This window comes from Sphaerodactylus townsendi, linkage group LG03 (assembly GCF_021028975.2).
Source record: "Sphaerodactylus townsendi isolate TG3544 linkage group LG03, MPM_Stown_v2.3, whole genome shotgun sequence".
NCBI lineage: Eukaryota > Metazoa > Chordata > Lepidosauria > Squamata > Sphaerodactylidae > Sphaerodactylus > Sphaerodactylus townsendi.
In genome coordinates this window covers 114,038,631-114,066,085 of record NC_059427.1, presented here as the reverse complement: position 1 = coordinate 114,066,085, position 27,455 = coordinate 114,038,631, and the positions used below count along the sequence as shown (strand labels likewise).

At 42.3% G+C, this 27,455-nt stretch overlaps 1 protein-coding gene across 1 annotated transcript in view; it reads left to right on the top strand.

The window, feature by feature from the left end:
- Positions 1–26,907, top strand: part of LOC125429178 (protoheme IX farnesyltransferase, mitochondrial) — a 141,358-nt gene extending 114,451 nt beyond the window's left edge. Inside the window, exons 6-7 of the mRNA XM_048490046.1 lie at positions 10,280–10,512; positions 26,317–26,907. Coding sequence (XP_048346003.1) covers positions 10,280–10,512; positions 26,317–26,723 — 640 coding nt within the window. The 3' untranslated portion in view covers positions 26,724–26,907. The remainder of the gene's footprint in view (positions 1–10,279; positions 10,513–26,316) is intronic.
- Positions 26,908–27,455: the final 548 nt, after the last annotated feature.

Here is a 27,455-nt window from a genome sequence, read left to right as displayed (position 1 = left end):
TTAAACAAAAAGAAAAATTGGAAGAGAAAAGACACTTTAATGGACACTTCTTTGACTTCATAGCATCTGCATGCCATGTATTGCTCATGATGGGATCATTTATCTGATCCAGAAGAGATTATGGGCATGTTCCAATATTTATAAAATGAATACCATTTTCAAAATACAAATCGTACACGTAAAATTGCCCTACAACTAAATATCTGTAGCAGTACTTATGCTCCACTTTCCAAGAACTTCTACCGGAAGGCATTGCTGGAGCTAATGGGTGGCTGTTTCAACCAATTGTGTGTCTTCAGTGTTCATAGTTTTCAGTGTATCTTCAGTGTTCATATAATAGAAAGCATTATATCGATGCAGATTTTGCTGTAAAGGTCATCATGGGAGCTTGGGAAGGAGGTGATGTTTAAAAAATATAGGACTTTAAGAACTCACAGGCCAATTACCCATGGCCGGTTCTACCTTGCCCTGGCCCCACTCTGTCCCTAAAGTTATGCCAGAAGTGCTCTCATTTTCTGCAGGGAAAGCGAGAAGCACAGGCGGAGCAAGAGAAAGTGCATTGGAACAAGAAATCTTGCCCCAATGCGCTTCCTCTCTTGGCGGCGCGCCACAGGGAGGAAGCACATCAGGACAAGACTTTTTGCCCCAACGTGCTTCCTCTCCCAGTATGCACCAGGGAGGAAGCACATCAGGACAAAATTTCTTGCTCTGACATGCTCCAGCCGCCAGCATGTGGCAGCTGCCCTGTGGGTAATCAGCCACAGAGTAATTTTATATATAAGTGTGAACAGCACAGTTGTGCAATAATTAGTTCCAAAGAACCCCTATGGAAGTGCTTAAGATAGTTTGGTTTTCTTTACAGGAATGTGGCCAGAACTGTGGGAGGACGGCCTTTCAAGGTTAAATGTCATTCTCTGACTCAATGTGGCAGAAGAAAAGGGGCTTATGGCATGTTTGTTTGATTGTAAAACTAAGGAAAGGTTATGTCGTCACCCTTTCAATTTCAGAAGTAATGTATGGATGTTTTTTTTCAAATGCAGTAGGAAACTGTGGACCTTTCCAGTGTCATTAAGGGCCCCATCTTTCACCTCCCACCAGTTTGCTCCAGGGTTCTGCTACTCTGGATCAGTGTGGGATGGAAATTCTTTTAAAAATCATGGCTCTTTTTATTTCAAGAAATGATTTTTTTGACAGTATTGTATTCAGACGAAGTTTCTGTCTAGAGGAGCAATATTGGGATTAATCTGGGACATCAATCTCATCTTTATGGTCTTGATATCATTTACCCCTCACATTATAAAGGCAATGATAATTTTACATTACTCTTGTGGGCCACAACAGCGAAGAAATTATGGCTCGTGGAAATGCGTGACACGGCTTGTGCACCTACATCACAGGAATAAAGCAGAGGAGGCTGATTAAAAGTTATTTCGTAGACGAATGTGGTCAGTGGGCAAGGATCATTTGAATACATTGTCAAGGCTGCTGAAGTCGAGGTTCTTTGCCTTCATTCACTTTAAAATTGTTCTGTGAAACATTTTAGCTTGATTATTGTGCGATATGAACACGAACTGAGAATCTCTCTCATACCTTATGGCTCTTTTGCGGGCGTGAATTCTCAAATGTGTGCTGTAAGGGTAGTTTTATTGCTCTTGTTTATCCTTATGGTATACTTGTATTAGTTTAATAAATATTTTATGGAAGCTGCTTTCAGACCGGGAGAAACAAGCACAGTGTTTTAATTTTTTTTTTTAAAAAAAAAAAGATATATCATCTAGGATACCAGGTGAATTTGCAAGGATCTTAATTCAAGATGGCTATTCCTAATCAGTCACATTTTAGAACCTGGGTGCTTTTTTACGACCTCTGTGTAGTGCCACAATATACTTGTACCAATTGTGAGCCATGAGCAGTTGTGCTACCTGGAATGCTTTTCCTATCAGCTATCCTAATATGAGAGAAGCCCTGATTATCTGAAGGGGCTTGTTCTTACTTTGGTATGCTGTTTCACTTGTTTGTTATATTGTTTTCCCACCCTTCCAACTAGAGCTGGGCTCAGAGCGGCGATCAGTATAAAATTATTGCAGTTAAAACATACAAATAATTAAAACATTAAATTATTAATAAACAGCAACGGTGCCCTGATCATGGGTCCCAGATGATAGAATAATTTCTGACTCATTGCCAGCATGGGGAGCCACCAGTTGTTAATGGATAGGAAAAGGGGATAGAAGGAAGGGAAAGAGGAGGCAGAAAGAGGGGAACGGGAAAGGGAGGGAGAGGGGATGAGAAGAACACAGGGAGGGGAGGCCAGCTAAAGGAACCATCACTGTCATCAGCCTTAAGCCTGGAGGAACATTTCCCTCTTGCAGACCCTGAGGATCTGTGCTAAGTTCCCCAGGCCCCTAGTCTCATTTATATAATGCCCCTTGATCATGCAAACAGACTGATTCTGAGATGAGATTATCATTGTGGGGCAAGTGGTGGTGCAGACAAGTGCTGCATAAATGTATGGTGCTTGCTGCAGAATATGTTTGGTTGTCGGCTCAAAGCTATACGTGGGACACAGTAAACTGTTTTCCAGGAAAATGCTTTAGTGTTTTGTCCTGCACAGTTGGGGTCTTTTAACTGTTATTCTTCTCATGCAGGTGGGTGTTTAGGGTACACGTGTTTTTTTTTTCCATTAGGAAGATTTCTAATTGGATGGTTAGCTATGTAGTCATGCATGCACACATAATATTTGCAGGTTTGGTTGTACACAACAGCTCATATGAATACACTCAGAGGTCATATAGGGAGTGTGCTTTCATGCCTACATCTCAGTCTGAGAGGAAGAAAAATTATAATGGGGCTGAGAAGTGACTCAGTGCCTGGTTCTACATTTTAATTTATTGATGTCCAAGCATAGCTCCCCCCACGCCCCTGTTCATTTGTTAATTAAGCTTGTAAATACAGTGGAAGCCTCCCTGCATCACGTACTGTGTGTTGTACACTGTCTCCTGTAGATCTTTGCAAACATTTTGTCCTCACGATGAGAGAGCCATCTAACAATATACTGCATAGAACAGGAGTCTGCAACCTGCGGCTCTCCAGATGTTCATGGACTACAAATCCCATCAGCCCCTACCAACATGGCCAATTGGCCATGCTGGCAGGGGCTGATGGGATTTGTAGTCCATGAACATCTGGAGATCCTCAGGTTGCAGACCCCTACCATAGAACATGTAGAGATTCAGATAGATATCCAAGATATCCAAGATCGGGCTGCTATTTAATAATGGGAAAATGTCCTAGCCTTTCTATAGAATAGAACAAAATATAAACACATGGCTTAACAAGTTTGTCCAAACAAAAGCCTTCAGTAGAATGGCTCAAAAGCACCACATAACTGCAGTGGACTGCTCTGCACTGTGTGCTGAGGGGAGTTCCATATGAACGCATTGCAATTGTGCGTAGGGCATGTATGCTTGATTTTACTCACAGGAGACTGCCTGCCCACCAAAGCTATCATTGAATGGTTATTTACCAGTCTGACAGACAATTTTTCGGAAACCCTCCTGTGTCAGTGGCAGCTTGAGCTAAATGAGCAGGAAACCAGTGCTTTTATCCCTCTTTCTTGTGGACCCTGTTGATGGCAGGAGGTTAGAGGGTCTGTGCCCTAGTCAAATGCTACGAGAGACAAATGTCAGTGAGCTTTGGACTGCAAAAGCTCTTTGATTATTCACTCCATTCAAGCATGTCTTTTCTCCGGTAAGCTTTTAGTGACTTCCAATGCATGAGGGAGATATTCCTTGAAGAGCCAAAAGAAGCGTAACCTAGCTTCTGATTAGACAACGGGCCAAATCTCTGACAGCCTTTGTCTGCCCTGACAAAGGTTAAATTTTTTGCTGTAGTGTGATGGTGCTGATGAACCAAGGCATACGTTATACGTATAAATCCACATCAAAAGGCTGACAGGTAGGAGGCCTGGAGTGTTAGAGAGCTATGGCAGCTACTCAGTCTAGCCAGTACCATGCTAAATTATCTGACAGTTCACATTCAGAGAGAGAGAACATTCATGAGATGGTTTTTGGTACAGTGTCTCTTTGCTTTCCATTGTACAGGCATTACAGGGCAACAGTTCTAAAGACAGACTTTGAGAATTGATATGACTCCATTGGATACCTGAATTTTTTTTAAAAAAATGTTGTACAGCTATTTCTCAGTGTACTTTCTTCGAGGATAGATACAGAAAAACGTAAGGTTTCATTTGCTGTACTTCAGCTAATCTGCATATTGGGAGGTTTCCTGACTTCATTACCACAAAACACATTAAAATAGCAAGCTCTGTAAAATAAAGACATTTCTCTGTTTTTGACAGGAACCATTTGTGTGCCCTTGGGAACCTGTTGGGTGAGTGGAGGTAGTTCAAAAGAGTGCCAAGAACAGGCAGCCGTTAGATTTTTTTGTTTTTGAATATGAGCAAGCTTTGGCTTTATTGTGCTAACAAGGTAGTATACTAAATAGATTGGATATATCCTGTTCATGCCTTGTCAACTTTCTCACCTAATTCCAGGTTGCACCTTTGCTATAGCTGTTGATTTTAGAAACAGACAACATGCACCAGCTGGATCATCAGGTCCCAGGCTATGTCTGCAGACAGAGAAAGCTGCTCATGAGTTGTCAGCAAAGCAGATGTTATACTGAAGAAAATGTAGCATATTGTTCCCTGTGGGATCTTGCACTGTCACATAGAATATGACTGCGTGGATTTTCCAAGAAAAAGAATCATTCCGTTTTGCGCAGTGGACTTTGAACTCATTTGAGTATATTCTTCTGGAATTACTATAATATCTTTTGTTTTATTGGAATAAAAACTAATAGATACTACATTAAAAGAAAAACTCTATGTCCCTGCTGTTTTAATGGCTAGTGATACACTTTTTAAAAGGAAAAAAAATACTATGATAGCAATATTTTCCTGAAGAAAGTAGCCTCTCCTCATTCAAGAAACAGAGGTCTGTTTCCGTTAGAGTTTTACAGCTTCCCAAAGGAAACTGCTTTTAATATTAATAATAGGCTTTCATCCATGAATCACCCACTGCACTAATATATTTTCACTTGGTGGGTTCTGCAGGCATATTAGTAATAAGGAAAATTGGAAAATATCAGCCAGCAGCACAACAGTAGTCATGTGATTTGAGAAGATATCTCAGTTGAACTTTGGCCTCATAATCTGGCTTTTACATTTTATGCAATCAGCCCCTTGTTGAGCTGACCTGGTGAGGTGTGAAAATACAATTAACTTCTTTTGATACCAGATGCAGAGATGCAAACCTGTTTGGTCCTATATATTATCAGCTGCACAGAGATGACCAATACAAGCAACTCCATTTGCCCACTAATACCAGCATAACTCCCGCCCCCCATCATAGGCAAAAATGCCCATGGACATGTTTTTAAAAATCTTCAGAACATATATAAACAATGACATTCTTGCTGTTGTGCAAGAAGTCCTGAATTTAGGAGGTAAAATTCTGCATGCATCTGTTGACAATATTGTTCCATGTATGCTTCGAGGGTATTTAATTTTTACAACTGTCCTGCTAAATGAATGTGGTAATCTGTTCACATGAAGTGCCTTGTACGCACACGTAGACTTTCCTTCATAGTCATATTGGACGTTCTTATTTGTTTTCATCAACAGGGTTGAGCAGATAGCAATATCTTAGTCGTGTTACAAGTAGCCTGAAGGAAATTGCTCTCAGTTTGAATTAAGGCTCTCAGATTTTTAACCACACACTAATTGCTTGTGTTTCTTAAAAAAAAACACATTAGACAAGCAGACTTCTAGAGCCTCATTAAGTTTCCAGCTGTGTGAGTATCTAATCTAATCCGCATGGTTCATTAGCCAATTGTTACCAAGAGCTGGAGGTAGTCTCTGGAAGCCATACATTACAGCATCCTTGGAGAAATATTGATAATCACCTCTTAGCTGAGGGTGTCAACATTTAGGCGTATTACACACACGCTAAAGACTTAAGCTTCATGCCACTCTGCAGGAAAGAGATTTGCTTTTACATGTGATGTTGATATTGGCCAGCACGGTGTTCATATTGTTTGACCAACTGAAAAGAAAAGGTTCCATCCTTTTTAGTACGTTTTGTTTCATAATGTGGCCATTTTCAATGCATCAGTTCTTAAGGTCACTGTCTTAATATTGAAGAAAATATTAGAGACTGTGTTGATGGTACCTCAGTCCATTTAAAGTAAATAGAATACAGAGGACATGTTCTAGAAGTTTTAAGAATGATGTTAAACTCCAGGTAATTTTAGTCGTATTTGGTAGTCTTGTCCTCAATTTCAAGATTTTGGGACAATGGTGCCTTGCACCTTCTCTGTCAACCAGTAATTTCATACATTTGCTGCAAAGATCTTGGTATCAATCAAGTGGCTAAGCAGACTTTCCTCCTATTAAAAATGGATGTTAGAAGTTTGACATAATTGCACGTAAAAGAGCCAAACGTGTGCAAATAGCAGAAGACAGACAAAAAGGGAAGCTTTGTATAAAGTTGGTTGTTTGGGGCTGATCGCCATGTAAACAGTGGTAAAAGTTGATGTCTGCTGTTTACTTCTGGTGCTTTTGTAGATTGTTTTTCCCTTTTAAAAATAATAGCAAAAAACTCCAAGCATAACTAATATGGTCATTTTTCCTTCTGATATTGACTTAAACATTTTATTTACAAGGTCTGCATCATGTACTGTAGGTCAAAAGCATGTAGCTGAAGAGATGTTGAGTCTGCTGAGATCGATTCACAATTTATTTTATGACATTTAAATGGCATTTGAGAACTAGTGTAAAATTCTGAGTGTTCAACTATGTTCCGAGGGTCCTGGGTTCAAATCCCCATTCTGCTGTGAAATTTGCTGAGCAACTTTGAACCAGCCTTACAGGCGCTATAGATTTGTTGTGGGGATAAAATGATATATATGATCCTGAGATGTTTGGAGGAAGGACAGGATAAAATGTGACAGGTAGATGATAGGTAGATATACATCCTTCCTTTTAGGTGTGCAGGACAGTATATATGCGACTATGCCATTTTATCTTCTCAACCCTTTTTAATATAGATTGACCAGGGAGATGCCTATTGCCATCCTCATGGCTGAGCAAAATCTGAGTTCATATTTCAGTAGTTTGCGCAAAACAATCCACAGTACCACGCTGGCAGAAATAAATTTTGTGATACTGGGAAGATTCTGTAATACATACATCTTAACGGTCCAGTTTTAATTAAGACTGTTTATTTTTTCATTTTTGGCACCCTGCTATCTGAAACTGCAAGCTTAACAGGAAACTGCAGCTAAAGATGGCTTGGTAGTTCAGGTGAAAAGCTGTTCACAAGCTGCTGTTTAAGATAAAGTGGATGGTCAGCGCTTTGTCCTGGCACCCCGGCACTACTACTTTTTTGGGATCTGTGTTCTGGCAGTATTCTCAAAATGTTTGAAAGGGGGGGGGAGTGCACCAAAGAATGAGTATGTGCAAGACTTAACATCAGTGCACCACACTTTCTGAGAGTGTGAGTTACAGCGAAGCAGTCACAAGAGGTGAGTTACAGCGAAGCAGTCACAAAAGAAGATCATCTGTTAGGAATAGGTGGGAAGCAGCATTGGAGTACGGTTCCTGTGTATGTTGTGGTTGGTGAGTTCAGAGTTCGGGCGACTTTCCATACCTTGTAGAAGGGGACTGCAAATACTGACTTGGCTCCAGCAGTAATTCCCACATCAAGAAGGGATTCCACCGAGTGTCATGTCCTCACCTCACTCATCTCAGTGCAACTCAAAATGCCTCTTGAAGTGTTGCTGCTCCTGGGGAGAAGGGGACCTCGGGCACAGCATGAAGGAGAAGAAGATAGAATCAGAAGAAAACATCCCTCCCCAGTTTCATCTGCAGAAACGCTCTGTGGGATCCAGTCCTTTGATGATTATTGTTTGGGATTGCCAATGATCCTGGCCAGAGTCCTCCAACAACGTACATAAAATGTTCAAAACAGAGGCTGGGCTAGTGTTGACATGAGGCTTTGGGGGGCTTGAAGCTGTGACGGATCTCTTTCTACTCTTTCTGAAGCCTAATGTGAAGTGAAGCTTCCATGAGACCTCTGTGTGTATTAATGGTAGAATGGTTCAGTTTCTCACCGGACATGAAGTGAGAAGACTTCCTCTTCTCCAGATCCACTGCAATTATATGAAGGACATAGGAGAGGAGTCTTTGACTTTGTGAAGGGCAACCAGGGCAAATGGTCATCAGAAAGAGCATTACGGTATCTTTCCTGTTGGCTATGTGACAAGTACTGTTTGTGGTCTCCCACTTTGTACAATAAAGGTATTTTTAAATTTGCATGCCATGGATGGTGACTTCATTAATTTATTGCTTGTTTGTGGACTGCTGTATCTTTGATATGATATGATGGCATAAACCAGCAAAGGTAGTAGATGCCTCCATTTTCAGTGATTTCAAGGCAAAACAAGTAGTGATCTTAACACAGGGCGGAGTTAAATGGTAGCTATTCCCCTTCAAAAATGGTCATTTATCAGCCGAGTGATTGAGCAGCTGAGACACATTGCTTAAAAAAACCTCTCTCCTCCTAGATTTTTGTTTTGCTGCTTCTGGCTGTTCAGAGTATTAGTAGAAATTACCCATTAGTTTCTGGTCTTTATCTTGCTTAACAGAAAACTATAAAATCACCTGAACTAATAACCACGTCTTGCAGCTTTTCTTCTCCCCTGCTGCCTTCACCCCATTCCCTCCCAGACCTCTCAGTTGAAAGAAAAATGTCACCATTTTCACAGATCTCGGGGCAGATCTTTGCACCCAGTTGCGATGGAAGTGATCAAGTGATAAGCTTGCCTCTCTTCCAAACCCTGGATACACACGAGGAGGCTAAATTGCCTAATAAAAAAAATCTCTGTCGTTTGATAGTGACCGTTTTAGTGAGAACTGTAGCTTTCAGGGTTGTAAGATAAGTGCTTCGAACATTGCAAGCTCCACACAGTCACAAGGACAACCTTTCTTGGCTCAGGAGCTTTTGAGGAAAAAAATGTGATAAACATTGCATTTCAGTAAATTAAATAAGTTAAATCCACAACTGGTTTTTCAGAGCTGGTAAAATCATGTTCCAGCTTATCAAATTGTTGGCTTGGTTCATTTAATTAAAAGAGAAATTGAAGGCAGACCAGTTATTCCTTCGCAGCTTTCTGACTTGGGATCTGGACACGTCCTCGGTTAGGCTTATTTTGCCATTCCATATAAAATGCTATGAGGTGACTGGTCTGTGTGGGGCTATAAAAACCCACACCAAAGGTTTAGATGCATTATTAAAAATAGTTCTTCCCCACTGTCAAAGGTTGACGTAGCAGAGCCTGGAACGTTAGTGAAATCCCTCGCTTAAGCTTATAGAGGTTGGGTAAATTAATTCTGTTAAATCAGAACAATGCATTTTGAATAGATTTCCTTTGAAAGGATTACATTGAATAATTAAAATTCACACAATGGAGAGCCAATAAATATAAGGCACATGCTTCCTACACCAGTAATAACCGTGTTGTTTGTAATGCATTCTGTTGTGTGTCTCATTCTGGGGTGAATTTCAGTTCCAGTAGTTCAGACCCCAGCAGTGTCTTCTGTTCCCAGAGGAATCTTCCATTCATGAAATAACTCCTTCTGTGAACAGGAGAAATTCATCCATGAATGGAGGACTCTTCCTTGAATGGAAAAACTCTATTGGCTCCAACCCTTTCTTTTCATGGCAAGTTGCACATTCTTCCACCTGCCTTCCCCAGTTTTCTGTCTATTCAAACACTTCCTTCCCTTGCTTGCAAGGAGGCAGGAGGTAAACGGAGACCAGTCACAGTGACTTTATGCTTCTGTCTGAAACCATGGTGGTTTTACTGCTCTGTTCAGAGTGGTGTTGCTTTTATTAGAATGTTTGAACCGTTGCAGCAGTTTTAGTCTGTATTCTGTTTCTTTTTTGCCTTTGGTCACCGCCTCAGGAACTTTTTTTAGAGCGGGATAAAAATCATTTTAATAGATACTTTTTCATCTGCTGGCCCAGTCAGCTGGTTATTCTCTACTCACAGCTGGAGATTCTATAAATGCTGGCTAAAAGAAATGTAACTGCATTGTCATTCATTAACTTTTCCCCTTTCATTCTTAGAAAAGCTTGGAGATAAATGTGGTGACTGTAGAAGAAGTTCTCTTGAGGGCTTTTGGTAACCTCTTATTTCCTCTTCCTTCCCACAGCCCTCTGCTCGCGGTCTCCTTTGCAGTCTCCTGTGCGGTTCCTGGGCTTGCCCTGCTGACTTTCGGAGTGAATCCTCTGACTGGGGCCCTGGGAGCCTTCAACATTGTCCTGTACACGTGCTGTTACACACCACTGAAAAGAATCAGCATTGTCAACACATGGGTGGGAGCCGTGGTTGGTGCCATTCCCCCCGTCATGGGCTGGACAGCAGCAACGGGCAGTCTGGATGCAGGTGAGGAAAACAGCCTAAGACTATTGTACTGCAGGGGAGAAGAGGGACAAGAGTCCTTTTTTGCCTTTTGTTCAGCTGAAAGTTACTGTGTGGTGGAAAGGGAGACCTTTCCCCCCCCCCCCTTGCAAACATATTTTTAAAGATCAGTGCTCAAATGATCTAGGGGGTGCACTTTCCAGATTGTATTGTATGCTGCTCTCCTGGATTGACTAATGTCATCATCTTGGCAGCTGCAGTAACTCATTTTCTGAATCCACAGTCTATTTTCCTTTCTCCTCTAACTCCTACTTTCTGCTGCCTCTCACAGCTCTCTGATTCTTCCCACTTCCACCTGCTCTTTCTTCCCTGTTCCTAATTATTGTGCTCATTTCATCAACTCCAAGCAGCCCTACTTTGTATGCCTTCAGGCTTTCCCCCCCTCATGTTTCATGATCTTGGAACAAAGTTCTTTTTTGTTCCCTGGTAGCTCTACCCACTACAGTAGTTGCATTCTGAAAATATTGCTTGACGTCTTCTTGTAGGTTTTTTCCCCTCCTACATCATTGGTTCCCAACCTGGGATACACGTACCCTTGGGGGTATACAGCAGTGCACTTGTGGATATGCAGGGAGAATTCTGTAATGGCTGCCATCCAGATGGGAATCTAGGGGTCGTGGGGTGCCACTCACACGTGTCACATGGGTGGTGCATTTGGACGGCTGCCCCCACACACACACACAGGCCAGGAAGGAAGGTTGGTATCTAACTAAACAACAAGCCACCTGACCTACTGATTCTGGACAGGCTACCTTGTGAAGTCTGGAACAACCAAAACAAAAATCTGCCTGAGCCCTTTGACAAGATCTGGCTGTTTCTGCCTCAGTGGGGCGCTTCAGCCAGCGTGCCCAAAAATATGGGACAGCAGCTATGCCCCCGGCTGTGGCCTGCTTGGCTGTTCAGGTGATCTCTCTCGCTGATGCCACCTCTTCCCCTCTCCAAGGTGCCCTCCTGCTCAGTCCGGCAGCAGCCAACCCTCCCCCCAGAAGTAAGTAGAGCTCCATTCTTGTTGCCTTGTCCTGGGGAGCAAAGTAGCCCCAGTTTTCTCTCTCTCTACATAGTTGCTCTGGAGATGGCATTTGGAGTGAGTTTTCTCCATGCATTTTCATGCACAGTGTTCTTCAGTGTCATCCCTATGCCTCTAGTGTGGCTTCTGCTCCAATCTGGCTGGGCTGTGGTGATAAAAAGAGGTTTTTGTGTAAGTCTGTGTGTTTCACGTTCAGAGTAGTGGAAATAGGAACTGGGCAGAGGTGAGAAGAGAGATCCCCTAGTCGCCCTTTCCCTCTCCCTGGATCTTCTTGCCCACATCTTATGCTCTCGAGTTCTCTTTGGCGCTCATTCATTCTCAACTCCCCTTTTGCAATCTGAGCAGAGCACTCAAGGTTGGAAGTGAACTTTTTCTTCTCTGTGAAATCAAAAAGGCATCCTCTGGACTTGGCTTGAAACTTGTAAAGGAAACGACCGCGTGGAGCATGCTGTGGGATGTGGGGCAGGGGGTGGGGTGTTGTGCAGCATACTTTCCTTTGTAGACACTGAGGAGGCTTGTGCTTTTATGTTAGGGTTTAAGTGAGCTGGCTGCTAAAGTGACAGAGGTGTGTGCCTTTACTAGGAGGCACCGGTCCTCAGAATGACCCTTTCATTCAGCAGGGTTGGAAATCAGTCAGCTGTTCTCCATCACCCTGAGAAGTTCACCCCTCTCTCCCTAGCACCTTTTGCCTGCGGTGAGTGGGGGGGGGGGATGAGATGAGGAAGAGCCATCCCACAGTCAAGCCTCTTTCCTTCAGTAGTGGGAGGCTGGACTTGGTCCCACCCCCCTCTGTCTCCTTTGTTTGTGGTTTGCCCCACAGGGAGCTGGTGGTGCTTGTGAGAATCATGAAATCTGCCTTTCTCTCTTTCCCACCTTTCCCTCTTTTCTCCCTTTCCCTCCCCTGATTCTCCTCATTCTCTTTCCTCCTTTCTCTCTCTTTCCCCCTTTCTCGCCCTTCCCCCTTTTTCCCTTTCTCTTCCCTGATTCTCTCTCCCCATTCTCTCTCTTTCCTCCTTCCGCTCTCTTTCTTCCTTCTGCTGTCTTTCCCCCCTTTTCTTTCCCCATTTCTCTCTTTTTCCCCTTCTCCCTCTTTCCCCCGTTTCTCTCTCTTCCCTTCTCTCCCCCCCCATTTTTCTTATGTTTACTAAGTATTAACTTGATCTCATTTTATCTTTTGAGTTTTGAATGTAAGTAAATATGCACTGTCCATCTTATTATTCTGTTGCTTTTACTCCCATTACAGGGCCATGTATTTGCAGTTACAACATATAAATTTGAAATAACAGCAACTGTATTAATTACAAACATTTGGCTAATATGGGGGTACAATTTAAGGGAAATAAGTTGCTGGGGGTATGTTGAGTGAAAAAAGGTTGGGAACCACTGCCCTGCTTCCACGGTGGCTATGAACATTACTTTTCCAAGAGCTTCCATGTGCAGTTTTAACTAACCCATGATGACCTAGTTCCCATATAATGCTAAATTGAAACCTTGGAACCTGTCTTATCCTGGTTCATACTTGTTCGTTGCTTCCTAGAGGAGTGGTGCATTATTGAGTCAACGGAGCTTTTGTGAATATTTAGTGCTAAGACAAACAGAAATTTGGTTTCCTGTTTGTAGCATGCCACTAAAATATTCAGTTCCTAAAACAGAGTTCTGGAAAAAAGGCTGCGTTATCCAGATGGATGTGCTTTGTGAATTGATAATTGGTTCTGAAGTGAAAGTTCCATAGACTTTAAACATGGCCATTGTGTCTGTGTGTGTGGATTAAGGGAAAATTTCAAGGATGTCATGACAAGCTGGGATGCGGTTGAAAGAGGCAGAAAGAACTGATGCAAAGTAGTTTGGCTCCATTCAAAGGATTCATGTTCTCTGCACATTTTATTAGCTTTTTCTGTGCATTTCTAGGGAGAATTCAAAAACCGGGAGGAGGCCTAGGTATAGAATTGAATTTGCTGTCCCATGCCATTATTTCTTGCTTCGTGGTACCTGGCCTTCTCTCTTTACCTTTGTCCTCCACTGTCAACAAACCCCACCTGAGCACTTCTGCAAGGCACAGCCCACGTTCCTTGAAAGTGCCTTGTTGGATAAAATAGATACCATTTTGAAGTGAGAATATGGAAATTTTGAAATACATACAGATCATTCTGTCCACAGCAGGGGTCTGCAATCTGTGGCTCTGGTGGCAGAGGCTGATGGGAATTGGCCCTGGTAGCAGGGGCTGATGGGAATTGTAGTTCATGAACATTTGGAGAGCCGTAGGTTGCAGACCCCTGGTCCATGGAGTTTGGGTTTCCTAAGTGCAGAATTTGAATTTTATGTTGGTTTTGGCGTAAAAGCCCAGTCAGGATCTCTGCATGTGCCAGAAACTAGTACAAAATGGTTGCTAACTACAAGACCGTTTCACTGACTGCTTTTAGAACTGTAAATGTTTTATCTTCTCCCTTTTCTGCTCTCCCAGCTGATAGCACAGATTCCTTCTTTTCTGCAACACGCTGATTAGTTTTTAGACATAACAAGAACACTTTCAATGTACAGAAATGAAGCATGCCATCTGCAACAAGAGTTGACTCTCTTGTCCTATGAGCCATGTTTCTGGAATATGTCACACTTCCTTAATTAGTGAACAGATGTAACCTGGCTTTAGGTATATAGTGTGGAAATGCATTTGCACCTTGTTAAAAAGAACAAGACTACTCAACAGAACAGCAACAAGGAATGTGAAGTAGGGGAGACAGAAATCTTAAGAAGGCTGTACAAGATTTCACTGGTCTGCGATGTTTACATTTCTTGCAATTTCTTCTAAAATAAGCAATCAGCCCCCCTGCCACTGCCCTGTTTATTATATTAATGCTAGTAACTCAGGGTTGATCATCTTTTTATTCTCTCATTGTTTTACCATTAAAACTGCTGCTTGATTTCTGAGGGCAAGTGGAATATTGCCAGTGTCACCAGTGTAATTGGAATATGTTCCCTTGATTCGTCCTGAGCACTTACTTTTTTTTTTCCTGCATCAACGGTTCTGGAAGAAGTTCTGACTTGTGAAGCTCTTGTTGGTGAAACTTGGTTAGGTTTCCCCAACAGGCATCCCTTTTATTTCCCGTGGCGATCGTAAGAGGCACAGCCGCAATATTCCTGCATGTTTTAGTTCATTGCTGTTTTATTTTAGGCACTCATTCAAAGCATAGCATCAAGTTTGTGTGACCTGAGTCCAGAAGTCAGCTGTCTCTGCAGCTTCCAGGCCTAAAAAGACGTGCGTGTTCCAGTGGAAGCACAGAGAGCTTCTCTTTCCAAGAGTTTGTAGTTTGTTTATATAAATCCTGACCATTCATGTGATTGTGGCTTTGGCTGTTTCCTCCTCTTTAAATTTGCCAGTGTTTTAGCACATACCTTCTGTTCAAAATGAGGAGCAGCATAACTGGATAAGTTTTCCTTGTCAAAAAATCACAGCCGTTCTCTAGAAACGTAACTTCAACATGAAAGCCGTTCCAGGCTTTTGAGAGATTTGAAGGCCATAGTGAATTGTGATTGCTGGAAAGGAGTGCAGCTGTGGAGTCCACAGGTGCAAATTACATTCAAATTCAGAAATTCCTGCCATAAAAACATCTTTTTGGATATTGTTCAGGGCTCGTTGCTGTTGAAACATCCAGAACAGTTTTTCTATGAGGTAGTGAGATTTAAGCCCAGTCGCACTTTAAAGGCCAATAAGATTTTCAGGGTACAAGCTTTTGAGCGTCAAGGCTTCACTTGTATCTGACAAAAGGAACTTTGACTCTCAGAAACCTTGTACCCTTGAAATCTTGTTGCCCTTCAACCTGCTGTTGGACCTAAATGTTGCTGTTTGGCTGAAGACCAACCCATGTGAAACTGTCTGTAGAATATATATCGTTGTATATCTATAGCCCATTTCCAGTACCATGTTGTACGTAATAGGATGGAAGGGAAGCAGCTGAAAAGGCCAAAAAAAAAAGTACAGATTCTCCTTTTACAGGTACTCTTAGACCTTGGTCAGAATCTCCTCTTTTGCTGGCATTATATGGTCGTCTGGTAACATAAATGCCTTGTGTGCATTTGCATAAACAACGTTCACCCACAAGGAGAATAATAATGATAATATTGGCCATTTGTGACATGTAATTTAAATGTTTCAAAAGTTCATCAGTAAGTTTTGCAACAGCCTTGGAAGGAAAGGTCAGTGCTATTGTTAAGGAGGTTAAGAGCTCGTGTATCTAATCTGGAGGAACCGGGTCTGCCGTCTGAGCTGTGGAGGCTTATCTGGGGAAGTCAGATTAGCCTGTACACTCCCACACACGCCAGCTGGGTGACCTTGAGCTAGTCACAGCTTATCGGAGCTCTTTCAGCCCCACAGGGTGTTTGTTGTGAGGGGGGAAGGGCAAGGAGATTGTAAGCCCCTTTGAGTCTCCTACAGGAGAGAAAGGGGGGATATAAATCCAAACTCTTCTTCTTGTTGTTGAACACAGGGGATGGGAGAAGGAGAAAATAAAGTGGCTTGCCTAAAGTCATATGATGCTGAGTTCCCCAACTTTGTTGATCTTTTTGGCACCTTTTTGGATTCTAACAGACAGTCAGTGCCATTACAGAGTAGCTACCATTCTGGGGCCAGATCCAAAAATGTTTGGAAGTTGCAAGTCGTGTCGTCTGAGATGGAAGCTGCTGTTTCCAAATGAAGATCTCAATGTGATTCATTCTTCTCTTCTGAAGCACCCCTGCTTCTGAAGCACCCCTGCTCCAGTGAGGTAGAAGAAAGTAAAGACGGGCTCTTTGCTTTGTGGAAGAGAGGCTGTGAAGGAAGGGAAGAAAGTGGGCACCCTGTTTTCCTGAAAAACCATGGTGCCCACAGTTTCCAGCTTGGGATTACTGGTGTTTGCTTGGAGGCTTCTTGAGTGCTGAACTCCCTCTAATTTGAAAGATCAGGGTTTTGATGATGGGGAAATGGTGGTGATTTGCATGAACTCACATAGGGTGGGGGTTAAAAGTACCTATACCATCTCTCTCACTCATTCACACAGACTGCTTATTTTATCTTTTTGATAACTTTCTGCTGCCAGCACTCTCAATTACCGTATATACTCACGTATAAGTCAACCCGCATATAAGTCGAGGCACCTAATTTTACCACAAAAAACTGGGAAAACTTATTGACTCGCGTATAAGTCGATGGTGGGAAATGCAGCAGCTGCTGGTAAATTTCAAAAATAAAAATAGATGCCAATAAAATTACATCAATTGAGGCATCAGTAGGTTAAATGTTTTTGAATAGTTATTTCAAAGAAAAACAGTAAACTGGCTCTGTAAGTGGAAAAGAGGGTCAGCAAGAACAATATGGTATCAACAATAACTTTAAAAGTACAAAAACCTTAGCTCAACCAGCAACCAAGCTAAAACACAAGAGTTAAAATCCTCCAAAACTGGATTCCTCATCATCATCTGTATGTCCAAATGTAACCCAACTTAGATTTTAAGAGGGATATTATCAGAAATGGAAAATTTACTATTAGCTTCCATTGTAAACAATGGGGGATGGGGCATCCCCTTTGGGGGTCAATAACTTTGGATCCCCTGACCCAAACTTCACTAAACCTGGCTGGCATCATAAAGAGACTCTCCTGATGAGACCAGCCAGGTTTGGTGAAGTTTGGTTCAGAGGGTCCAAAGTTATGGACCCTCAAAAGGGTAGCCCCATCTACTAATAGCTCCCATTGAAAACAATGGGGAATGGGGGCACCTCATTTGGGGGTCCATAACTTTGGACCCCCTGAACCAAACTTTACCAAACTTAGCTGGTATCATCAGGAGAGTCTTCTGAGGGTACCCTGAAATTTTGGTGCCGCTAGCATAAAAATTGCGCCCCCTGCTGGCCGGCAAAGTAAAAACACAAAAAAATTTTAATGACCCGCATATAAGTCGAGGGGAGCTTTTTCAGCATTGAAAATGTGCTGAAAAATTCGACTCATACATGAGTATATACGGTATTTAAAGCCAGCAGCTACCTCCTGTAAACAATTCAAAATATTGGGGTTCATATTGTAAAGGAGAAAAAAATCACATGCTTTGAATGCTGCATGTGTGTGTGTGTGTGTGTGTGAGAGAGAGAGAGAGAGAGAGAGAGAGAGACCCAAGACTCTATTGTTCTGTTTCTGCATTTCTACATGAAGGTAGTAGATTCTGATATCCTTGCAAAATGGTGGCTAGCTTCAAACATCTAAAGTACACTCTGGGGACCACAGAACATGACAACGCCATGACTTAAGAATACATCCAATTCAAACCACCCAGTTTGCTAGAAGTGACATATTTGCCATAATGTGCTTTATCAGTTAAAGGGATTTACTCTGGCTAGATGGTGGTGGCAGAGTAGATAACAGCCCCACAAATTTAGCAGACATTAGAGACCTACAGTGGCCTGGAGCCATCCCTATTACCTCTCCCAAGAATGTTTATCTCAAGAGACTATTTAGTTTATCTCAGATGCCCCACTTCTGCCTTCTGTTTTCCTGAAAAACATCTTGTCCTGATTTTCATTCATTCTCTGAAAATTTAAATAATTCCTGAGGCTATGGAATTTGTAGACTACCTCTGTGTGTACCAACGGTAATCATGCAGAGGCTGATTTTCAAATTGCCTCGACTTTGTAATTCAAATTGGGCTGTGGGGTAGACATTAATTATGTCAGCCAACATCTATTTACAAACGGGGATTTAAAACTGGGCAGTCCTTATCAGCAAGTGACATTTGGCAGATGGATGGTTTTAGTAACAAAACAGCAAGAGGAAGGGGAAAAGACAGTTGTGTATGGCCCTTGTCTGCCAGAAGGAGCATAGCCAGGAGAAAAGCTCACTTTATTCAGAATAAACGGCACTGATCTTTGTTCCTATTTCCTTCAAATGATTTTTTAATTAACAAGTTTGTGTTTTTAACAGGTTACTGGCAAGATCCCCAACTGTAGGTTCTGTTTGTTTGGAACAGGGTCTGGCCATGGAGAGGTGGGACCTGGGAGGAACTTTGACAAAGCCCTGAAAATTTCTCTCTCCTTCAGAAACAATGCTGACCCAAGAAGCCGTTCATGTGGTTTGACGGGAAGACAGAAAGATCCTCACTGACATGCTAGTCTGAGTTAACCAAAGGCAGAGGACCACCTTTCCCCATGCAATATATATAGAGGCAGATGGGCCATGCTAGCAGGCAGCTGACTTCGATAGAATAAGACAAAAGTCAATCGATTATTCATCCCCACCCCTGCTTTCTCTTGCATTCACAAAAGCAACAGTCATTTTGCCATTGGGACACCTGCGGGACTGATGCAATCAAAATCAAAGCCTAGTCAATAAATTCATTGGCATCTACACACTGTACACAGCTGTGGTAAGCTTCTGCTGCTTTAATCTTCCAAATAAAGTACATTCAACTACCCCTGCAGAACAGCTGTTCAGTTCATCTCACCTTCTGAATCTATGTGTCCATCTAGCCAGTAGGGGTCGCCAGAGTAGTTGCAGGAAAGGTGAGCTGACTTGAGAAAGGTCAGCATGTTAGGTGAAAGAAACTGAAAACTACAGCCTGCTAAGTACTGCAACCTGAAAGGACAGTAGTGCAAACAAGTTGTTAGCATTCTTTACAAAATTACAGTTATTCTTTTTCACCCCTTTGCAGTGAAAACTCTGGTTTACAATTTAGTCATCTCCTTCCTTGGCTATTATCTCAGCACCTCCCCACCCCATTTCAATTCAGAGTTATACCACCAAAATCATTCACTTTTCTCCTTGCCCTCTCTAAAAAATACCTGGCCTTTTTCAGATGTAGCATAAAATGAAAGATCTTTATAGGCGTTCTCCCTTCCCCAGTTCTCTCTGGGTTTTTTTGTCCCCGACATCACCCTGCCAGTGACAGCCAATACTGCAGCTTGTACCACCTTCACTGTCCAAAGGTCTGTTGAATTCCAGCTCTGCCACTGATAAGATACAGTGGGTGGCCTTCATACAGTCACTCTCTCCCTATCTTAGCTTAACCTACCCAGTGGCGTTTCTGCCTATGGACAAGGTGGGCAGTTGCCCAGGGTGCCCCCTTGTGGCAGGCGCCAAAAATGCAGGTTCATTTGTGGGGGTGTTGTATTTTCAGTGGTTTTTTTCATTTTTGGCCTGCAGGGGGCGCAGTTTTTAGGCTAGCAGCATCAACATTTCAGGGATTTTTCGGGAGACTCTCTTGATGATATCACCCAGGTTTGGTGAGGTTTGGTTTAGGGAGTCCAAAGTTATGGACTCCTAAAGGGAGTGCCTCCATCCCCCATTGTTTCCAATGGGATCTAATAGGAGTTGGGGCTACACTTTTGAGGGTCCATAACTTTGGACGCCCTGAACCAAACTTCACCAAACCTGGGTGGTATCATCAGTAGGGTCTCACGAAGGTACTCTGAAATTTTGGTGCTGCTATCTTAATAATTGCATCCCTGACAGCAGGCAACCCCTAAATTTCCAGGGATTCTCCTTTTAACCCACCCCCTTCCTGCCAATGCTTGTTTTCTTTCTTTTATTCGGTGGTGGTGGTGGTGGTGGTGGTGGTGGTGGTGGTGGTGGTGGTGGTTGTTAAATCCACCCCCTTTGGCATGGATTTAAAGGGATAATCTGAGGTCCCCCATTTAAACATTGAAAGTGATGCTGTTTCTGGTGGGGGACAATCCACCCCCAAACAGCATCACTTTCAGTGTTGTTTAAACTGGGGATCCACCTTTAAGGTGGATTTAAAAGGAGAATCTGGGCTCCCTGGTTTAAACACCATTGAAAATGATGCTGTTTGGGGGTGGATTCCAGCATCACTTGTTTAAACTAGGGAGCCCAGATTCTTCTTTTAAATCCACCTTAAAGGGAGAATCTGCGGTACCCAGTTTAAATAACATTGAAAGTGATGCTCTTTCCCCCAATTGGGGGGACTGGATACAACACCATAAAATGTTTTCATAGCAGTAATAAAACATTTTGAAAGCATTTTGAAAATATTTTCAAAAATTTTATTTCTTCTGTGTGGCATGGCCAATTGCTGTGTTCAGACTTGTGAGTTGGGGCATGTTCTATAATGTGATGGTGACTTTGAAACCACCTAGTGGAAAAAATCATTGTTTGGTCACGGTGGGGAAAGGTGGCCACCCATGAGGAGGAGGGGCATCAAACTCAGGTTTTGCCCAGGGCTCCAGTTTGCCTAGGTACGCCACTGAACCTACCTCACAAGGTTGCAGCTAAGAGAAATATGTAATCCACCTTGAGCACCTTGGAAGAGGAGCAACTTAAAAACTTATCCATAGATTACTCCATCCTTCTTCCTTGCTCATGCCTGAAATTCCTGTCAGGATACCTGAGACTCTTTCCTTAAAATGCTATGGGGACCTATGAAGGGCACAGCAAAGCAGCAGTATTCTACACTTCACTATGATTCCTGCTTCTAGTCCCTATTTCATACCTATTGCAGCTAGAATTGAGTGATTTAAATAGTGTCCAACTTTCTAATGTTTATGTTTCCGAAACAAGCATGTATACAGATTGGTTGCTCTGATACATAAAATATATCTCCACTACTCAAGATCATGATCTTATACTTTCAGCCATGCAAATGGCATGCTTTTTGCACTGCAGAAATTCTGATTGGTTAGTGGAACACTGTTACTTAAGGATTTCTGTTTGGTTCCCTGGATGCATGAAAAGAAGCTAAGCAAGATAACTTCTGTTTGAAAAGCTAAGTTAGCAGGAGCAAAGGCTGTAGTAATTTTAATTCCATGAAAAACTCATTCTGTTCTCATAGTCATGATTTGAATGATAATAAAATATGGTATATTCACTGGTGGGATTCAAATAATTTAACAACCAGTTGCTTACAAGCACCATTTTAACAGCCAGTTCTGTCAAAGTGGTGCGAACCTGCTGCATCCCACCACTGAGTATATGCCAAATTGGTTGTAGTCCTTGATTTTAAAAATCAGACTTTTCCCCAGATTCATGGTTTACATGGAAAAAAATCGATGTAATAATCTCTTAAAACTGAATCTATAATGTTCTGTCAAACATCTGGACAGCCAAACTTGAAAGCTTTTAAGTGCCAGTGATTTCAGAGACCCCAAATCTCTCCCATTTGAGTTAATAGGACTTAGAAGTATTTAAATTTGACTGAGATATGTGTCCACCATGCTTTATAGAGTGTCGTGAATTATATTTTATGAGTAGAGACTTGAATATGTTTGTTTTACAGTCAGTTAATGTTTTAAATCAGGTTACTTAAAAGGATACAACTGATTTTGTAACCCAGTTCCAATTTTAACAATCTGTGGTTTGAATTTATTTATTTATTTTGTTAAATTTATATCCCGCCCTTTCCCCCATAGGGCTTATTTAAAAATAAGTTTCCATGCATCTTAATTAAATCCCAACATTTCTTGGATCCCTTCATTTCTTCTGTCACAGTATTTGTAATTATGTTGTGGTATGCAGAGCACATTCTGATATTGGTCTGTACAATATCAAAAGCACTGCAACATTTATTTGAAAGTTTTAATAGAGATCTACACCTATGGCTTATATATTTTCTTTAATTCACACTGGACAGGTAGGAGAAGGATGCTAATTTGCTTGTTAGGGGGACGAGTTTCTGTTGGTAAATACGTTTAGATTTTAGAGATTTGCGGAGCTATTCAGACAGCGTTAGGTTCAATTCTATTTTGTTTTATTTTCTGTGTTGGACATGGGCCAGTTAGAACTACAGTTATATAGCTTCTAGTAGTGTTTATGTAGAGGCAAATGGGTACAGCTGGAGTTACTCTCGTTTTCCAGGTCTAATCTCATTCATCTGGACTAAAGAGGAGTAATTTGTTTTAGCATCTTTTAGCTAAGAGGAGACAGCTTTACTGTACAAAGATAGAAGAAAACAACCACAAACAGTTCTAAGTACAGGCCATTAATGGCTAAACTTAGACTTCAAAATCCCTATAACTTCTTTTGTAAACTAAATTTGTAGTTTGCTTCCTAGAGATACAAGAAGCTGATGTTTCTCCTTCCTGCCCCCCCCCCCCCAGTGTGTCAGTCAATGACCAAAATCTGGAAATAATTTTAAAATTCCTTCATATTATTCAAAGCAGAAGAATTACCAAAATTGTGCTTTAAGCAAAACGGCATTCTTGGGTTGCCAAGGCAGTAAACAATGGCTTTAGGAAATGCAGTAAGATATTTTAACATCTGTTTTAGAGCTGATATATTCTGTGTTTATTTTACATGCCTGCTTGGCTATCTCTTAGTCATACATGTATAAAGCCAAAAACCAAGACAATGAAAGAAGTAGTAAGTCTGTTTGGAGCGCCAAATTCAAGCCCTGCTTTCTGTTCCTAGTTTTTAATGTAAAGTGCCTTTGGCTTTAATCTGAGTTTGTGAAATGATAATGCAGTTGGGCAAATGATGCTACTATTCCAAAATATTTTGTGTATATCCTGGACTATTGTGAATGGAAAATGTACTCATGGTACTCTTAGGGCACACATCAAAATATAATCTCTAGTTTCCTCTAAATGTATTCTTCCTTTGCCTTCCTAAAATCCTCAAGTTGAAGAATTACCATATATACTCAAGTATGTTGACTTTTTCAGCACAGTTTTAATGCTGAAAAAGCCCTCCTCGGCTTATACTCGAGTATATATGGTAATTCCAAGATGGCTGCCGGAGCTGTGGCACACAGAGAAAGGAGATCACAGTCAGCAAATGAAGCAAACGTGAATATAACTCACCAAAGCAGGGTTAGTAATGGATCACACCAGCTGTGGCAGAAGCATTTTGCCTGCATCCAACTTTGAGTATTAAATTCACCATTCCCTTTTGTGTTTTCATGTAAAGCCAGGCTTGTAAATCCTCCAGCTTTGATAAATGCAGTCTCCCTTCTTGCCTTCATCCTGTTCATCCTCTGATCATGAAGATTGCATTTAGTCAACTTTTCTTACAACCAGTGAGATACCTTCATGAATTTTATTGGTATCTATTTTATTTTTGAAATTTACCAGTAGCTGCTACATTTTCCACCCTAGACTTATACTCAAGTCAATAAGTTTTCCCAGTTTTTTGTGGTAAAATTAGGTGCCTCGACTTATATTTGAGTCGACTTACAGTTGACTATATACAGTACTTCACTCACCAAAGGACAAATAGGAACTCATGCCAGTGCTGGGAAAGCAGTATCCAGAGCATGAGAAGTGGATCTCCCTTAATGCCCTTTTAAAAATAACAGCTACATACCTATGCAGGGTTGTAAGGTGGACTGCCAATTGTCTGTACTGAGTCAACTGATTGCGTGGCACCAGTGGCTAAAAGAAGCCCTTGAGAGAGGAATATTATGACTCTAGCTTTCTAGTACTAAGATTGTAGCTCAGCATCACTGCAGGATTGCACTTCCAAGCGTGCTGAACACTTGAGTTTAAGTCTTGAACACCAGAAGGCTGGAGTTCTTAGTGTCCCATTGCACTAAACAGCCAGTTTCTGTATTGACGGAAAAGCAACGGAGCTGTGCATTTTATGGAGTCCTAACAATTAGATCCCAGCTACTGCAGGGACTTTTAGAAAAAGTTTTGATTTCAGTTCAGTCATGTGTAGGAAAGGTCACATTCTCATGGTGAGCCGACATCCTTTGCCTCTTGATGGCACATCAAGTCAATAGTTAAGAGGGTCTGTGATTGGGAATTACTGTCTCACCTTCAGCATGGGTTGTTTTGCACAGGGAGATTTTTATGAACTAGCATCAGGGCGTAGCACACTCTTTCTGCCTATAACATTTTCTAGGTTTGTGGAATTTATGAATGAATGTGGAATTCTTGCAGGAAATTTAGTGAAAGAGAATAAAGTTCCCCATAAATCTTTGAAAGAGCACCTTATCAGCTATAGTGGTGAGGAAACATTCCATAATTATCTTAGCTGCCTGGGTTTCTGGACTGGTATTATCAATCAATTTGTCTGTCTTTATTGCAATAGTAAAAAAAAAAGCCATAGCAATGATACAGAATAAGGTAAAAACTCCACCAAAATAAAAATTTAAAAAATAGTAAAATATTTTTAATTAGACATTTTACAGAGCATATTAAAATACAAATTCATCCACACACACCCTAAAGAAAGTCTTGTACAGAGTTGATCAGATGCTATATTGACATGATCAACAGTCAGTTAGGGCCATGAGGAGACACCTTGTGTGTTGATGAGTGTGAGCGCCTCCCCCAGGTTTGTCTTGGGGGGGGGGGTGTTCTCTTGTCACTCCTGGCAGTTTGATTCCCCAATGGTATGGGAATCTAGCCACCGGCCTCCTCATCAGCCCTGTTGCTGCCTCCTTTGTTAAAGCAGTTGCTCCATCCCTGCCACTCTGTCAACCAACCCTCGGCCCTGCCTCTTATTCCCTGAGAGGCTGCATGACCTGCCCATTCGGTCCCAGCCCCTTCTGACCATAGACCTGCTTTTGGCCCCTCCCCTCTCAGACGCCCAGTCCTGCATGCCATCTGGTCCTAGGGAGGGATGATTGGTGAGGTGAAGTTGCTCCTCTGCCCTGTGTGCTCCATAGGAAGTGCCTGTGCCCTTTTCCTGCCCCCTCCCCCAAATGGCCCTCTGGCAGTGCAGCCAGATGCCAGAGCCCCCCCCCCCCCGGCTCTGCAGCCTGCTACGCTGCAAGGCTTGGGGTGATTCGCTGCCACCGCTGCTGCTTTCCCTGCTTCTGCCGCTCTTCCCCAGACCTTCCCAGATGCTGGATAAGTGCTCTGCCCAGTGCTCTTCACCCCAAGTTTGAAGGCAATCAGCGTCAAGGAGGGGGTCTTCAGAGGATCGGGGGGTTACATCCCAGGCACCTGGAGAGGTCTCTGCTGCTGTTCTGCGACCTTGAGTTCAGCATAATAAATTAATAAGGTAAATTCCATTGCGGGAGGGGTGGAATAAAGGAGGCCCTTCAGTGAGGGAGGTAATAATTTCTTAAGGAGAAAGTATTTAAGCGGATCACTGTACTTCTATTATTTAACACAGTGAATAGTTAATAGCTGTATTTATGTCCTAAACCTGATGCAGGAGAGAGGATGATTCTTTAGGAAGTTCAGGTTGGTAGCTCCTTTTTGGATGCTGTCCCAAAGTGGTCATTTTGGTACTTCTGTTGTATGTAGGTTAGGTCCCAGGCAGCTATGAGACCAGGGGGAGTGGCTTTCTGAAGCTTGAAGGTCGTGCAGTCAGAATTATGACAACTCCAGATGCAAAGGAAATTTGTAGATGAAGGGTGGCATAGAAAAGGGCTAGAGGCGAAAATTGTTAACTAACAGTTCAGAAAAGTTCCTTCAACCACTTGAAACTCCATGTGTACCTTCTGGTTTCTGAGTGCAGCTTCTACCTGGAAGCTGAGTGCAGCTTCTACCTACAGATTTTCTTACCCCACAAGCATGCTTGAGAAATCAAACCTTTGTCAGACTTTGTGTTTTTAGATTTCAACCTGTGTAGTACAAACAGCCTGACAACAATTAACAAGCCTTATGTCTAAAGGAGCTGTGTGAAGTTTGTACAAAGAATCAAATCAGCTTAATTCCAGCTTCATGGCGGCCTTGTGGCAAACTGAATGTATAAATGAGACTTCCATGCATGTAAGTGATGTACTGTGTATGTAAAGAGAACAAGAAGGACCCTTAGCTGCTATGTCTCATTTGGTGGTTCTGGTCAGCTTTGTAATGTCCATTTCTTTTCCTACAGGAGCATTGCTACTGGGAGGGATCCTCTACTCGTGGCAGTTCCCTCACTTCAATGCACTGAGTTGGGGCCTTCGTGAAGATTACTCCCGAGGTGGCTACTGCATGATGTCTGTCACTCATCCAGCAATGTGCAGGCGGGTAGCTCTGCGGCATTGCTTTGCCTTAATTGGACTTTCATCACTGGCTCCTGTCCTTGATGTCACCACGTGGACTTTCCCCATAATTTCTCTTCCCATAAACCTGTACATTTCCTACCTTGGCTTTCGTTTCTACAAGGATGCTGACCGCAGCAGCTCCCGGAAGTTATTTTTTTGCAGCCTCTGGCACTTACCGTTGCTCCTCCTGCTGATGCTAACGTGCAAGAAATCTTTTTATGAGAAAGACAACAAAAAGGAGACTGTGAACTGAGATCGCCATGTTCTGTTGGGAAAACTAACATGGCCTCTTGTGATAACTGGCTTCAGAAGCCATTATTCAAACGGGTGTTATGTCAGCGGTCATGCAGGGTGGGGAGGTTTATGCTGCCACTGTACAGAAAATCTTTTGGTGCCCAGTGATTGATTTCAAATTAAAGGGTGTTGTTTGGGATACACATATGGCTCTTGGACTTGATTAGTGTGGTGTGAGAGCCATGTCAGTTGCGGCACACTGAATGGGCCACATTGCGTCTGGGTGGGTTGTTTCACTAAGCAAGTAGTCTTATATCCTCATCATAACTTCCTTCCCCTATGCCAGGGGTAGGGAACCTGCGGCTCTCCAGATGTTCAGGAACTACAATTCCCATCAGCCCCTACCAGCATGGCCAATTGCCCTATGCAGACAAGCATAGGAGCATTTGGTTAACTAGTAACTTTCACTGGTAGAATATAGCCAGAGTTGGTTGACTCATGATTTTAGGAGTGCATTAAAATGCTTTGTCTCATGTGCCATATTTTAAGTTAGGGCAGCAGCTAAAAAATAGTGATCTTTTTCTGTCATGAAAGGACATTCACATTAAAGATGAGGCCATTCAGCTACACCAGGGCTCCCCAATGTGGTGCCCGTGAGCACCGGCCAGATACTTTTATAAAGTGGGAAGGGGTTTTGCCCAGGAAGGCTTCTGATTGCCCATTGGAGACTGGACTGGTTGTGCAAATTTTT